The sequence below is a fragment of the Sceloporus occidentalis genome, unplaced genomic scaffold, assembly GCF_023333645.1.
Source record: "Sceloporus occidentalis isolate IW3139 unplaced genomic scaffold, rSceOcc1.0.p SCAF_3, whole genome shotgun sequence".
Taxonomy (NCBI): Eukaryota; Metazoa; Chordata; class Lepidosauria; order Squamata; family Phrynosomatidae; genus Sceloporus; species Sceloporus occidentalis.
The window spans coordinates 188584534-188600299 of NW_028316983.1; the positions used below are offsets into that span (position 1 = coordinate 188584534).

Consider the following 15766-nt stretch of genomic DNA (forward strand, 5'->3'; position numbering starts at 1 on the left):
TGGATTAAATGATGTTGTACTTAGTTCCTACTGAAATCAATGGGAGTTAGATGAGTCAGGCCACACTTTTGTCCCTCCCAGCAGTGTTACAAACCCTTCCTTTCCAGCATGACAGTAACTTAAAACTTCAGTTCAGCATTTAGAGTTGTAGTTTAGGCACCCAATGAAAAGGGGTAGGCAAAGAAATGCAAACAGGGCAAAGATCTTCAGTGTCTCCTTTGCAGTGGAAGAAATTTTGGAAATGAAGGAAAATTTCATGGAGGGGATTCTTATGTGGGTGGATGAGACATCTCTAATAGATCTTGTCCTCCACTTGTTGCTCAGGTCCTGCAAATCCATACCCATGGCCTCCCTGATTGAATCTATGGTGTGTGGTCTACCTCTCTTTCTAGGTCCCTCCACCTTTGCTAGCATTGTTGTCTTTTTCTAGTGAGTCCTGCCTTCTCATGATGTGGCCAAAGCAGCACAGATCCAACTTAGGTCCAAAACACACTGCAGAAGTAATCCCAGCTTCACAAGCCTTTTCCTGGGCCTGTGCAAGAATGATTCCAGCACTCCTAACCTCATCTACATTTACAATGCTAAGACTTGAACACTGACCCACACCTGCCTTGTGTCTCTAGTTCTTGGAGACCCAAAGGCCTCCTACTGTCCTGATGTGCTCCTTTGAAGACAGACAGGAGAGGAAGAGTGTATTGTGTTGTTTTAAGTGGGTGCATTGCTTGGGTTCAATCTAAAACCCTTCAAACTTGACAAACCATGTCCTGGGTTTTAAAAAGGCTTTGGAAGAACCCCAAGAAGTTGCTAGGAGCAAAGAATGAAAAAGACCATGGGTGGACAAGGAGGCGACACCTTGCAAAATGTCCCACTTCTTCTTTTGACCATTCTGGAAGAGCCTTTTCTTCGCAGGATGGGTTTATCTTGGCTAGGGTCTCCATCTCTCTATCTGCATTAGAAACAGCCATTCAAGCCAAAGAGAGAGAGGAGGGGCTGTTGGAATCAGAGAGTGCCCTTTTGTTGCTGGGTTTGTTTTCTTTAGCTCAGAATTCGCTTCACTTCCCTGGCACCTAAAAAAAAAAACAGGATTAAGGAAAATGAACCACCTTTCTCTCTCTTTGGGTCCTTTTCTGCAAATGCACAAAAAGAGGTTAAAAAGCTACCCTCCTGTTCAGGTCTCCTGAGAGAAAAAAGGCCCATTTTGTTGTATTGGGCTGCCTCCCAAGGAAATGGGTTTGACCTGGAGGACTAAGTGTGTGTCTACACTGCAGAACTAGTGCAGCTGGACCCACTTCAACTGCCATGAATCCCAAAACCCCAGAAGTTGTAGCATTATCTTTGGCAGGCTTGGTCCTTACAATCCTTCCTGGCATTCCCAGTTCATTCCATGCATCTGAGGAAGTAGACTATGGTCCAAAACACAATGCAGAAATAATCCAGTTTGAGACTGCTTTAACTACACTGGCCCTGTATTAGGGAATCCTGGGAACTGCAATTTATTGTGGTGCCAGGGCTCTCTGACAGAGAAGGCAAAATGTCTCCACAAAACTACATTTCCCAGAATCCCCTAGCATTGAGCCAGGGAAGTTCGGAATGTGGTGGAGTCTCCCTTCCTGGAAGTCTTTAAACAGAGGCCATCTGTCGGGTATGCTTTGATTGAGAGTTCCTGCATGGCAGAATGGGGTTGGATTGGATGGCCCTTGTGATCTCTTTATGTTTCTATGATTTCTAAGTTAAAGTAGTCCCAAACTGGATTCTTCCTGCAGTGTGTGTTGGGCCAAAGGCTGTGTCTACAATGCAGATATCATGCGGTCTGACATCCCTCTAATTGTCAGGGGCCCATCCTACAGAATCCTGGGATTTGGAGTTTTGCAAAGTAGAACTTGGGAAGATGTCTCTTGTGCGTTTTGTTTGGCCAGTAAAGGGACCCCTCTTTTGTGGACTTTGGATATTATATTGTACACGACCAACAACAGGCCAACCCTTGGCTCTGTTCTCTGGTATGATAGTGCTATGAGCCTGTAGCGTGAAAAGGCCCTAGAGAACGTTTTCATCCTCTTGCAAAATTCTTGCAACTGGAAACATGTAGAGCCATAGAGTTGGAAAAGACCACAAGGCCAGCTCTATGATTCTATGAACCAATGTGAAGTCCAAGGCTTTCATGGCCAGCATCCATAGTCTTTTTGTGGGTTTTTCGGGCTATATGGCCATGTTCTAGAAGAGTTTATTCCTGACCTTTCACCAGCATCTGTGGCTGGCATCTTCAGAGAAGGCATTCTCTGTAGCTGCATTCTCTGAAGATGTCAGCCACAGATGCTGGCGAAACATCAGGAAGAAACTCTTCTAGAACCCACAAAAAAACTATCTATCAACCTATGTTTCCAGTTGCATGAATTTTGCAAGAGGCTGAAAAAGCCCTCTTGGGCCTTATCACACTGCAGGATTATAATACTCTCACACCAGACCCAAGGGTATGTAGCAAAGTACAATGACACCCAAACCCCACAAAACAGGGATCCCCTTCCCTTCACATCCCCAAAAAAGGTTATTTCCCCATCACTTTGGAGCTGCCTGGCCACTGAAAGTGTCTTTTTTTTTGGGGGGGGGGGGGCAATAACTATTGCAATCCCAGCTGTTTTTTCCCTACAGGTTAGCTGGGATGGAGGGGCCAGAAAGAAGAGCTCCTTGTGGCCCAGTGGCCCTTTAATTCCAGCCAGGCCAAGGTTTCTTATCAGAGCAGAGGGGAGAAAATAAAAATAAATGTGTGGCTGGCTCTATAAAGTAAACAGACGGCTCCCCTGGGATGAAAAAGCCTAAGAGGCTGGAGGTTAAAAAGGCAGGTCACCCTGGAGCCATTAGAGAGGAATCAGAGCCAAGGCAGGCCATCGCTCCTCTCCTGTCACCTCCCCCCCCCCCCCCAAAGAACTAGTCCAACCTGTCAATAGATCCTGGGTGGGGTCATCCTTCCTTACTTTTCCCGGATCCCAGCAAAGATCGGGCTGCATTGATGTCTGGCTGCAGCCACATTGCAGAAATAATCCGGTTTGACACCGCTTGACACTGACCTGGCTTCCATGTTATGGAATGGTAAGACTGGGAGTCGGTTGTGGCCCCAGAGCAGAGCAGGATTGCCACTGCCCTCCCCTCCCCTAAAACTGAGAGATTATGGCTGCATCCGCACAGCAGAAAGAATCCGGTTTGAAACCGCTTTAATTGCTCTGGCTCCATTCTGAGGAATAGTGAGAATTGGATTTTTGTGAGCCTTCTCTGTTGGAGAGACCTCTAGGGTCACAGCAAGACGCCATTCCCAGGGTTCCCCAGCATGGAGCCCTGGCAGTCCAAGCGGTGTCAAACCGGATTGTTTCTGCCCTGTGGATGCAGCCTTGTACACCAGGAAGAGAAGCCTTCAATCTCGGTTTGGATTGCCCGCACTCTAGTTTTGCAAGGGCTTGAGCCTTCTCTGCCAAAGGATGCTTCAGCAAACTACAGATCCCAGGATCCAGAAGCAGGGCAGTTAAAGCGATGTCAAACTGCGTTATTTCTCCAGTCTAGAGGCATCTATTCTGGGAGCCTGGAAGTGCAAATAAATAAATAAAAATGTCCATAGGGGTACAAGGAAGTAGAGATAGACCAGAGGCTGCATCCGCACTTCAATAAAGTGGTGTCAACCCGCATTATTTCCGTAGTGCGGATGCAGCTTGAAAGCCACACAATCGGGCCTCCTTATCCACGGATTTTTTTTAATCCACGGATTTAAAAAAGTATAAGAAATACTTGTAAGGTAAAAAGAAAAATAACAAAGTTAAGAGTTAAAAGGAAGAAATAGGTTCTCAGCCATTATGGATGTAGAAGATTTTCCCCCCTCACAAACATAACTAATTACTAGAAATGACTAGTATGTAAATAATACCATTAGCTATGTTTTATTCGTGTGTTTTAAATGTTATAAATTATATATATATATATATATATATATATATATATATATATATATAGCATAAGTTCCAAATAGCAAACTTTGATTTTTCCATTTTATACAAGGGAACCATTTTGCTCGGCCATTATATTTAATGGGACTTGAATATCCACTAATATATATATATATATAATTACCAGAACACTTCCAAGTTAATTCCGATCACTTGGGTTTATTTTATTTAGATTCGTTTTATTTACTTACTTTTCACCTAGGCACCCTGTTCTTTTATTATTATTTTTCAGCAACAGGATGTTCTTTTTAAAAATGCCTTTTCAGTGGGAAATCCCTGATATGGTGCTTAAGTGGAACCGCGGTGTATAGAGAGTTAGTTGCCTGGGAGAAAGTGGCATTGAGCTCAATGGGACCAGGACTCATCTGGACTATTCCCCTTCCAGCCCCAAACGCAAAAGCGAAAGAAAGGTGCATCAGAGGCCAAATGAATCAAGCAAGACATAGACAGTACTTTCACATCTTCTCTGTGTGTCTGTTGTTGCTGTTTGGAAGGTGCCTATGGCAAGCTTCCCATGGCCTTGTGCCCAGGGGCCCAGGAGTCCTCCTTTCCCAGGGCCTATCCTCCATTCCCACCTTCTGCCCAGAAGGATATGCCCAAAGGATCTCCATGCTGAGTATGGCTTCCTTGTGCCGCATTCAGACCCCGAAACCACTTTGCGATTCCTTTCGGGACCAGAGTTGTTCCTTGTTGTTGTGTCCCGCCTTGATTCATGGGGAAAGGCGGGCAAGGGATAGCAACAACAAAAACAACAAAAACAACAATGTTCATGATTATATATTATTATAGAACTATTTTGGTTGGCCCAATGAAAGGTATCATTGTTGGGATCTTATTGGATTTGCTGTATGGCCAACCGGTTACCCCTAGATGTTTTTTATAACTATAACTATAATAATAATAATAATAATAATAATAATAATAATAGTAATAATAATATGTATATAATAATATATTAGTATATATTATGCTTATATTATTATGTATTATCACTATAACAATAGACAGTAACAACAATATTGTTATATATTATATAACTAACTATAACTAAAATAATAATAATAATATGTATATAATAATATTAGTGTGTATTATATAAATATAATAACTATATTATTCTGTATTACCAATATAATAATATACAGTCACAACAATATTATTATATATCATTACATAACTATAACTACAATAATAATATGTATATAATGGTATATTAGTATGTTTTATATATTATTATTATAATTATGTATTATCAATATAATAATATACAGTAACAACAACAACAATATTATTATATGTTATTATATAACTATAACTACAATAATAATACGTATATAATGATATATTAGTATGTATTATATATTATTATAATTATATTCTTATGTACTATCAACATAACAATGTACAATCGGTCCTCTTTATCCACAGATTTCTTTATCCATGGATTGAAGTATCCACGTCTAGAAAAAAAGTATGAATTTGAAGCAGCAACTTTGAATTTCCCTTTTATATAAGGGACCCCATTTTGCTATGCCATTATATTTAATGGGACTTGAGATTTTGTTATCCACGGGGGAATCCTGGAACCAAACCCATAACAAGGACCCACTGTTTTATATTAGCATGAATGCATGTAGTGGTATTATTAATACAATAATTATTATTTTATCTTGTATTATTATATTATGCTATATTATTAATATAATAATTTATTATTCCATAGAGAGACCTTGTGGCGCCTTTGAGACTCAGTGAAAGAAAGAAGTTGGTAGCAGGAGCTTTCCTAGGCTTCAGGAGACAGTAACTTGGGAAAGGTCCTGCTGCCAACTTCTTTCTTTTAGTGAGCCTCAAAGGTGCCACAAGATCTCTCTAAAATACTGACTCTACAGACAAATACAGCTACAACTTTGAATTCTATGCATTATTATATATTGTTGCATAAGGAAAAGGGTCTTTTGGCTTCAATCGCCCCCCGAACTGGTGGAAAACTCCTCGAATAATAATAATAATAATAATAATTAGATGATGATGATGATGATGATGATGTCGTCGAAGAGTATGACTTGATCCCTTCTAGTCCAGCCTTTCCTCGCAGTTTGGTCCTTGCGTAGTGAAGCTCCAAGCCGCCCTGCTGAAAATAATCCGGTCTGATACCACTTTCACTGCCCAGGTTCAGTGCTATGGAATTCTGGGAAGTGTAGTTTGTTGTGGCCCCCAGACCAAAGCGGCACGAAACCCTCCGACCCCTCAGTGATCTTTCAGGGAAGGATCCTTCAGGATGATGGGAAAAGGCAATGGATCCATCCTTGAAAGCCTACAATAAAAACGCAAGAGAAGTTATTTTATTGGCCGAGCGTTTGAAAAGGAAGAAGGGATTTTCTGCATCGGGGGAAAAAAGTAATGCTTTTGTTTTGCTTTGTATTTGTTTTGATTTTTCCGACAGGGGAAAATGTCCAAGACGGAATATTGTGGGTTTGGGGGTTTAAGAAAAGACAAAAAGCCTTTTCACCCCAACAGGAAAATAGGAAGATGATGCTCCGGAGGAGATCTTGGTATGCCAGGCAGAGTGCTTTGAGGATTGGACTCCAGAGTGGAGAAATAACCCGGTTTGGCACCGCTTTACGTCTTTTCTGGCTCAAAGCTATGGAATTCTGGGAGTTGGAGTGTGTTGTGGGGCCCAGAGCGGAGCTCCGCTCCCTGACTGGCATTGCCCAGAGCCTCCGCCGTCTTCTGGATCTCTGATTGGCATTGGCCATCATCTTCTAGATCCCTGATTGGCATTGCCAACGTCTTCAAGATCCCTGACTGGCATTGCCCAGAGTATTCAGGACCCCTGACTGGCATCGTCCAGGTCGCTCTGCGTCTTCTGGATTCCTGTTTGGTATTGTCCATCGGTTTCTAAATCCCTGGCTGGCATTGCTCAGCTCAGTGGCGTCTTCTGGATCTCTGATCGGCATTAGCCATCGTCTCCTGGATCCCTGACTGGCATTGCCCATCATCTCCTCGATCCCTGGCTGGCATTGCCCATCGCCTTCAGGACCCCTGACTGTCATTGCCCAGGGGCTCCTGGGTCCCTGGCTGGCACTGCCCAGCGCCGCCTGGCCCCCTGGGGCTCTGGGACTGCCCCCTCCCTCTCGGAGTCCAATCAGGAATCTCTCGCAGAGGAACTTTTCCGGCCAGGCTGCCAGAGGCGCCTCCTCTCTCTCTCTCTCTCTCTCTCTCTCTCTCTCTGGCTCTGTGCCTCTTCGACATCCCCAGCTGGACGGACCCAGCGGAGCCTCGCAGGCCGGCCAGCTCCCTTCCCCGCCTCGGCTGGACCTCCTTCGCTTCAGCCGAGAGAGAGAGAGAGAGAGACAGACAGACAGACAGACAGACTCCGATCCAGGCAGAAGAAGAAGGAGGAGGAGGAGGAGAGGTGAGCCTTGGGCCTTATTAGATGGGGGCGATCGGGGCTCTTCTCTGCCACTCCCTGCCTGGGGAGAGAACTCGGTTTGAGAGCGCTTGAACTGCCCTGGCTCCATGCTCTGGAATTCTGGGAGTGGAGCTCTGGTGCCACAACCAACGACCATTCCCAGAATTCCAGAGCATGGATCCAGGGCAGTTCAAGCGCTCTCAAGCCGAGTTCTCTCTCTAATACGGATGCAGCATCTCTCTCTTCCCCTCCCCCGATTCTGCATTCCCTATTGTTTTCCTTCCAAATCCAGTGACTCATGGGCTGAAACCGAAGCGAAGAGAGATGGCGGCCCCTCTGGGAGCCAGCCAAAGACAAAAAAGCCTCCTTAGGAGCGGAGGGAGCTCTTTTCGAACCCAGGACCTCCCGCCTCCGCATCCCTGCTTCCCCCACTCCCCTTTGGTTTCCCTCTCTTTCCCTGGTGGATCCGAATCCGATTTGTCCTGTTTCTTAACCTCCCATTGCACAGAAAGAGGGAGGGAGAGGGGAAAGCAAAGATGGGTCCCAGGCCACCAGGGTCCTCCTTTTCTAGACTTCGGTCTGCTTCCTCAGATGCATTCGGTGGCGAGAATGTCAATTCAAAGCCAGATCCCTTTGAGCAGGAAAACCAAGTGGCAAGCTGTAGCGTTTCCTGCAGAGTCACAGGGCGATCTCTTTGCCTTTCTGTCGCTCTGGAAAGCCCCCAGTTTAGATGGATGGAGTGAACGTCAAGAAACTGTGCCATCCTCCAAACTGGACTTGTTGCCACTTTCTTTCCATATCTAAAGGCTTTGGAATTTGAACCGACATCCTCACGCCCTAATAATGGCAGACTAACACGGATCTGTGAGCAGAGAGATCTTGGAGCACCTTTGAGGCCAACTGAAAGAAAGAAATTGGCAGCAGAAGCTTGGCTAGACTTTAATGATAATAATAATAATACTAGAGAGAGAGAGATCTTGTAGCCCTTTTGAAACTCACTGAAAGGAAGGCCTTGGCAGCAGGAGCTTTGCTAGGCTTCGGTCTCCTTCCTCAGGTGCCTTCTGCGGAGTGGAAGCCAGAGTCCTGCTTGTGGCCCGTTCTTAGAAACCTGGAAGAAGCCCCTTCTCAGACTCCGAGGACAGAGATCGCCCTGTCCCTGGCTTCCGCTCGAATAAAGGCAGCTGGGAAGGAGGCGGAAGGCTAGGAAAGCTCCTGCTGCCAAGCTTCCAGAGCTAAATGCATCTCAGGAAGTAGACCGAACTCGAGGAAAGCTCCTGCTGCCAACTTCCTTCTTTCAGTGAGGTCTCAAAGGTGCCTCAAAATCTGAGGAAGGAGACTTTAGTCTGGGAAAGCTCTTGCTGCCAACTTCCTTCTTTCATTGAGTCTCAACAGGGGCCACGAGATCTCTCTGCTCCAAGATCCGTGTTAAGACTAGGAAAGCTCCGGCTGCCAACTTGGGGAACAGAGGTTACTTAGTGCTGGGGGGGGGGAGGGGGAGAGACACTCTGCACGTCCTCAGAGGCCCCCTTGTCCCCTTTCCTCCAGGCGCGGCCTGGATTGGGAGGAGGGCGGGGGTGGGCCCAGGGGTGGGTCGGGAGGAGAAAGGCCCGGGGGCTGCTGGGTTTGGGACCCCTACTAAACCGGGTCCTTCCTTGCCTCCTTTCCTCCACCCACCGAGTCCCTCTCTCTCTCTCTCTCTCTCTCTCTCTCTCTCTCTCAGGGAGGCTCCGTCGGGGGCGGCGTGGGGCTGGATCTGGATGGCCCTGGCCGAGGGCGGCTGGTGCCTCTTGAAGGACGCCCTCTTCCCGCTGGGAGCCCCCTCCTCGGCCTCCTGCTCCTCTTCCCGGGAGCCCCCCTGCCCTTCTTCCCCCTCGGCCTCCTCCTCCTCGGGCTGCTCCCCTGGAGGGGGCGGCCCTCTCCCGCTCCGGACCTTCAAGCAGGAGCCGGGCCTCGGCGGGGCTCCGCTGGCGGCCTTCCCCGAGGGCCGGGCGCTGCTGGGGCCCTTCGTCTCGCCCTCGGCGCTGCCCAGCTGGGAGGACGTCATCCTCTTGGCCGACCTCGACCAGGCCAACAAGCTCCTCTGGTCCAGCCGGGCCTCGACGGCGGCCGCCGCCGCCAAGATCGGACACGACCCCGCGGCCGCCCAAGGGCCCCCGCCGCCGCCGCCGCCGCCCACGGCCCTGGAGGAGATGTACCACCACCACCATCACCACCACCACCACCATCATCCCCCGCCGCAGGGCCTCCACCAGGGCGCCTCCTACGACCCTTCCTCCCCCGGGGCAGCCGCGGCGGGGGCAGGCAACGGCGCCACCGCCGCCGCCTTCGGGGCCCCTTCCTCCGTCTCGCCCGTCTACGTGCCCCCCACCCGCTCCATGCTGCCCTACCTGCAAAGCGGCGGCCAGAGCGGAGGGCCCTCGCCTTGGGCCCCTCCGACGGCGGGCCCCGAGAGCCCCTCGCCCCCCTCCTCCTCCTCCTCTTACGGGGCCCCCGGCAACGGCGGCGCCTCCTGCGGCCAACGCTTCGCCTACAGCCCCCCGGCTTCCAACGGCGGACCCCGGGAGCCCTACAGCCCCCGGCCCTTGAACGGACCTTACTACGGGCCTTACGTCGGAGCCCAGTTCGGAAGCCCCGGCGGATGGGGAAGCCCCTTCGACAACTCCATGCTCCACTTCCCCGGGACCAGGGCCGCCCCCCTCGCCATGAGGGCCCCCACGGCAGGTAAGCAGGCCCAGGCCGGAGGGCAGAGCAACAAGGCCAGCCAGCCCAAGACCCAGCCAGAAGAAACGCAGGCCTTGGACAACCAACCACAAGGCCTCACTAACTCCCTGCTGCGAGCTCTCCAAGCTCCACTGGCTTCTGGAGCATCTGAACCGAGAACAAAACGAAAAACAGCCCCATAACGAACATCTTCATCCCCCCCCCCCTTCCTGGATGGCTTTTAAGCCCTTGGCCCGATGAAGAAGCCAGTGGAGCTTCCAAAGCTTGCAGCATGTAGACTGTGCATTTGGTTGGCCCAAGAAAGGGATCCGTGGTTTGGTGGGCTTTTGTTGTCGCAAATTAGGTTTGGATACTGGATCTACCCAGAAAGCTAGTAAAGAGATCTCGGTTTGGGTCGGGAAAAGGGGACAGGAAAAGCTTTCATCCTCATCAGAAAATCTTCCCAGAGCCCAATAAATAATAATAATAATAATAATAATAATTCCATGTACCTTTTTGCTGAGCAATCCATAAAGGGATCACTCTTGAGGCCAATTTGGGATCTTCTTGTACACAGGAAGAACCTGAAGATGCTAGACTTTTAATCCCAGCAGCAATCGGTAACTCCGACCATTGGGATCCCACTGAGTTCAATGAATGGATTCATGTTTGAAAGGAAGGCAGTCGATACTGGAACAAGTGGATTTATGACTGTCCTGGTCCTTCTGCTTGTTGGATTCCCTAGTGCGACCATCATGGGGGGTTTCCTTAGCAAGGTTGGCTCAGAGGAGGTTTGCCATTGCCATCCGCAGAGGCTGAGAGAGTGTGACTCAGGCGAGGTCCCCCCAGTGTTGGGGCTTCATGTCCCAGCGGGGATTTGAACCCAGATCTCCAACGCTCAGAACCACACCGGCCCTCATTATTTCTTAGTCCCGTGGGGTTAATGGGAGGAAAGTTTCTTTGCTGATTTGCTCTGGAATGGTCTTTAGATGTCGGGTGGTTCCGAAATGGCCTTTAAATAGGAAGAGATTCGGAGGAGCTCTTCGTTTTTAGCTTGTGGAGCTACCTTGGGTCCCTTTTTCGGAGAAAGGCACCAGAAAAATGAATAATAATAATAATAATAATAATTCTGCATATATATATGTGTATGTATGTATGTATGTGTATATATATATATATATATATATTTTGCAGAACTACTACTCTAGTACTACTATTATTACTATTATTATTTTCATTTTTATGTTGTATTTTGGGCTATATATTTTTATGCTATCATCTATCTATCTCAATGATCCTGGAATATATATATGTATATTCCAGGATCATTGGGATATCTATCTGTCTGTATGTCTGTCCAGCTCAATGATCCTGGGAAAATATATACAGGTATATATATATATATATATATATATATATATATATTCCAGGATAACTGGGCTATCTAGCTATCTAGCTATCTAGCTATCTGTTTTAATGATCCTGGACTATATATATTCCAGGATCATTGAGATAGATAGATAGATAGATAGATAGATAGATAGATAGATAATAAATTTTATTTCTACCCTGCCTTTCCAAAAAATGATCAAGGCGGCTTGAGATAGATAGATAGATAGATAGATAGATAGATAGATAGATAGATGATAGCATCTATCTATCTCCTGGAAGAGGACAACCTTTCAGGGAGATATGTCTAGTCTTTGATCCACTCACTTTGCGGTTGGACCGTGAGTAGAAAATAGCATACAATGAGAAACTGGAGTCGGACCGCGATCGCTTTTGCCTTCGACAGCAGGATGGGGATCGTGTCCTTCCTTTCCTCCTCTGAAATCTCTTCTTCCTATTCCTAAAAATAAAAACAGGCCAAGAGACATACAAACGTATTCATTAGACTACTACATGAGGATCCCAAAGAAAATGAAGAAAACCAAGCCAGGGAAACAGAAAGGGATAAGATATCAAGATACAAGTCACACAAACCAGAAGGACAATAAGAGGTCCGGAAAGAGCTCTTATAGATAAAGAAGCATTTCAATTTTGTGCAATGTATGTTATGCAAGGTAAACAGCACAATAAAAAATGTAAGAATCTCTGTACTCTGATGACTACAAGGTGATTTAAAAAGAAAGAAAGAAAAGCAATCCCTCTTCCTAATTCTGTAAACTGATTTTGGGCAAGTCACATTCTCTCAGCCTCGGAGGATGGCCATGTCCAACCCCCTCTGAAGCAAATCTTGCCAAGGAAACCCCTTGATAGGTTCCCCTTAGGGTCGCCGACGACATAAGTCGGGAAACGACTTGAAGGGACACAACAGCAACAAATTCTGCGAAACCCCCGTCTTTGGGGTGCGGCTGGGTTTCCCTGGTTCTGTTCACATCTCTTTCGGAGGCTACAAGCCTCTTAAAATAAATAGTTGCTTAAATAGTTGCTTTTGAGGCTAGAAATGGCGGCTATTTCAATGTATTGTTCCTTAGGGAGGTAGCTGAAGTCTCAAAAGGGAGTGTAGGGGAAGGATCGCAAAAGCAGGGCATATTTGCACGTCAAATAAGAATTATTTCCCCCAAAAAAAGATATTTTTCCTTTAGTTTCCAAATGTTCAGCATTGCAGCAACTTAATTTCTTCAGCTCTGGAAATATGTGGAAGTAAAGGGGAAAAGTCAACGTTAGGAAAATGCAACACAGCAAACGCTAGAAATGTAGAGACTGGAGGGAATTGCCTTGTTTGAATTGTTTGGATTCTTATTTGGAGGAGCAATGCCTTCATTTTTTTTTGCCTTGCTGGAAACCTTCAGCCTGAATCTTAAACTAAGCCAAAACCAGTTCCTAAGACTTACTAGAGTAGACCTATTGTATCACTGGATTTACCAAAGTGTTGGGCTTTGCCCTTCTGTGGGTCTACTTTAAGTGGGACCCCCAAAAATTGAATCTGGGTTAGTGAAATCAATGGGGTTAAGGCCAAAAGAGTGGTTTGAGTAGTTGAACATTTGGCTAGGAGCAGGGTTCAAATCCAGAGCAAGTCACACTCTCTCAGGGAGGCAAGAGCAAAACAAACTACCTTTGAACAAATCTTGCCAAAAACAAAAATACAAAAATGCTGCAAAACAGCAACATAAAGCGACACACGACTGTAAAATCCCGTATCTGTAGGTATGGAGGGCTGACTCTGACTAAATCCAGGCTATAGGGGTATACTTCTCACAGTGCAAATGGTATGGAGGACACCACTGGAAATGAGGAGAGGAAAAAGAGAGTTATTCTCACATACACACTTGCCACTCCTGGGGGAAAGAAAATATAAAAACAGCTTGAAACTTCAGTGGAGGGAAGAGTAGGTTAGACTAATAGAGTTGGGTTAGTTGGGAGAAAGTCCCTATATTGGGAGAAAGGCGGGATATAAGGAATAATAATAATAATAATAATAATAATAATAATAATAATAATAATAATAATAATAATGGAAATCTGGGGTGTGGGGGAAGGAAAGGAGAGAGGCTGGAAATATGTGAGCTGGAAAGAGCAGGAACCCCATTGAGTGTGGTAGAACTGACAAATAGTTGGAATAAGATGGTAATAATAATAATAATAATAATAATAATAATAATAATAATAATAATAACAACAACAATAATAATAATGGTTTATAAGGATCTTTCCTTAGATTGCCTCATCTCTCTCCACCTTCACCATCTCAGTTGGGCTGCTATCATTGCCTTACTGACAAGTAACCTGTCCAGGGTTTTGCTAAAGCAAGTAAGGAGAAGAAACAGGGCTGGGAAAGGGGATATTTTAATTGAATTTAATTTTGTTTTTGTAGTTTCATCCTTTTCCCAGAGGTGAGGAAAAGGTGTGGAAGGAAAGGCCCACTTTTTCCATCTGGGCTGCCAGGTGGAGTTCTGAAATCTGTAGGGCCTAGAAACTTTTATGTAGGGGTGTGTGTGTGTGTGTGAGTGTGTAGTCATCCCAAAAGTAACTTTCCTGAGCTCTGGAAATCTTGGGTGTGGGGGAAGGAAAGGAGAGGCTGGAAATATGTGAGCTGGAAAGAGCAGGAACCCCATTGAGTGCAGTGGAAATATTCACAGAATATTTCTGTGAAGAACTGAACAGATATATCTGATAACAAGCTACTTTTAGAATGGCCAGGCCTTTAGGTGAAGGTGTTTTAAAGGACTTAAACAGACTATCTATCTATCTATCTATCTATCTATCTATCTATCTATCTATCTAATAGTCTTCAAAGGTGGAGTCCTAAATGCAGTGTCTAGGAAGCAAGTCCCACAAAAATAGGATTGCATTGTAGGCAACTATGATGGGCCAGACTTGCCTAGGGTTGTCCTGGGGAACTTTAGCCCCATTCAGCTCAGCCAAGCTTACTCCTGTGCATTTGCTCTCCCTTTATTCACTGGAATCTAAAATATGGTTCTTCTACACATGACTGGTTCGATTGGTATGCATTGATCTGAGTGAGGCTTACTACCAAGTGTGTATTGGACTGTGGTCTTCCTTTACTAAATGACATGCAAGTAGATGAAACAGAGATCAAGCTGCTTGGGGGGGAGGGAGAAAAATTATTTATCTTGCTGTCTCTAGTAATGGTTTCAATTTACTTATAGGAATTAATTAAAGATTGGGGCAGTTTTGTTTAGGCATGGGAACCACCTTTCCACCTTTGGTTTTCACATATGAAAAGAAGACCCTCCAAAATACAGGGACTGTATTTCTTTCTACTGTAAGCTTTTACATATTCTTTGCAATGCTTTTTAAAAACCCTGCCTTTCCACTCAAAGAGGGTTCATGACTGAACACAAATTAAACCACTCAGCTATTAAATCCCACCACCAGGAACAAATAGTTCAAACCAATAATCATTTGATTAGTACTAATATTCATTAATATGTCACTACTTTTTCCTGCTTTCCCAAAAGCAGCTGAAGGTGTCAAGAAAGAGGGTTTTTTTACAAAGCCAGTCCACGGAAATCCCAGTCGATCACATTTCCCTTTAATTTATAAAGCAAAAGGAATTGGAGCCACAGGGCTTTTTGTTTTTCGTTTTTTCAAATAGAAGGTCCCAATGCTTGTCAGTTAATTCACTAGAATAATTTGAAAATGAATTGGTCCTGATTCCGTAATGAAATATCTAAAGACGATGCGGCAAAAATATGCAGAGTTGGCTGAATATTTTGTTCCAGCCATTTTACAACAAATCATTTAGTCATATACAGCGCAAACCATAGTGTCAATATTTACTCTATAACAAGAAGGTGTTGCTTAAAATCATCTCTCCCCTCCATTTCATTTCAGGAGATCTGAGAGCAAGATTTACTTTGGGTTTAAATCAAGGAGAAATTCCCTTTCTAGGATTCAGATTAACTTTAATCAGACAGAGATAATGCTGGTTAATTGAAAGGGAAAGGAAGAGATAACTGCCAACCTAAAAGATAAACACTGAGATTGCATTTTAAAAGATTATATTTAGGAACAGAGAAGCAATCCTCCGAATACACTGACCCATGTTAATTTCAATTAAATTAAAATGTTAATTTTAATTAAATAAAAGTGGGTGTTACTGGAAATTAACTGCCACTTCTTTGGAAGAGATCTTTAAGCAACTGAAGTCTATGGCTAGGTTTACTTTCCCTTTAAAACCCTCCTCTTCCCTAAAATATGG

General features: G+C 45.3%; 1 protein-coding gene across 2 annotated transcripts in view; it reads left to right on the forward strand.

The window, feature by feature from the left end:
- The first annotated feature begins 7256 nt into the window (after positions 1-7256).
- Positions 7257-15766, forward strand: part of LOC149317246 (transcription factor GATA-6-like) — a 40848-nt gene continuing 32338 nt past the window's right edge. For both annotated transcript variants that reach the window (XR_016280615.1, XM_089517162.1), the window contains exons 1-2: positions 7257-7401; positions 9119-10119. Coding sequence is in view for 1 of the 2 variants with exons in the window: in XM_089517162.1 (XP_089373288.1) it covers positions 9156-10119 (964 nt within the window). In the remaining variant the exon portion in view is untranslated. The remainder of the gene's footprint in view (positions 7402-9118; positions 10120-15766) is intronic.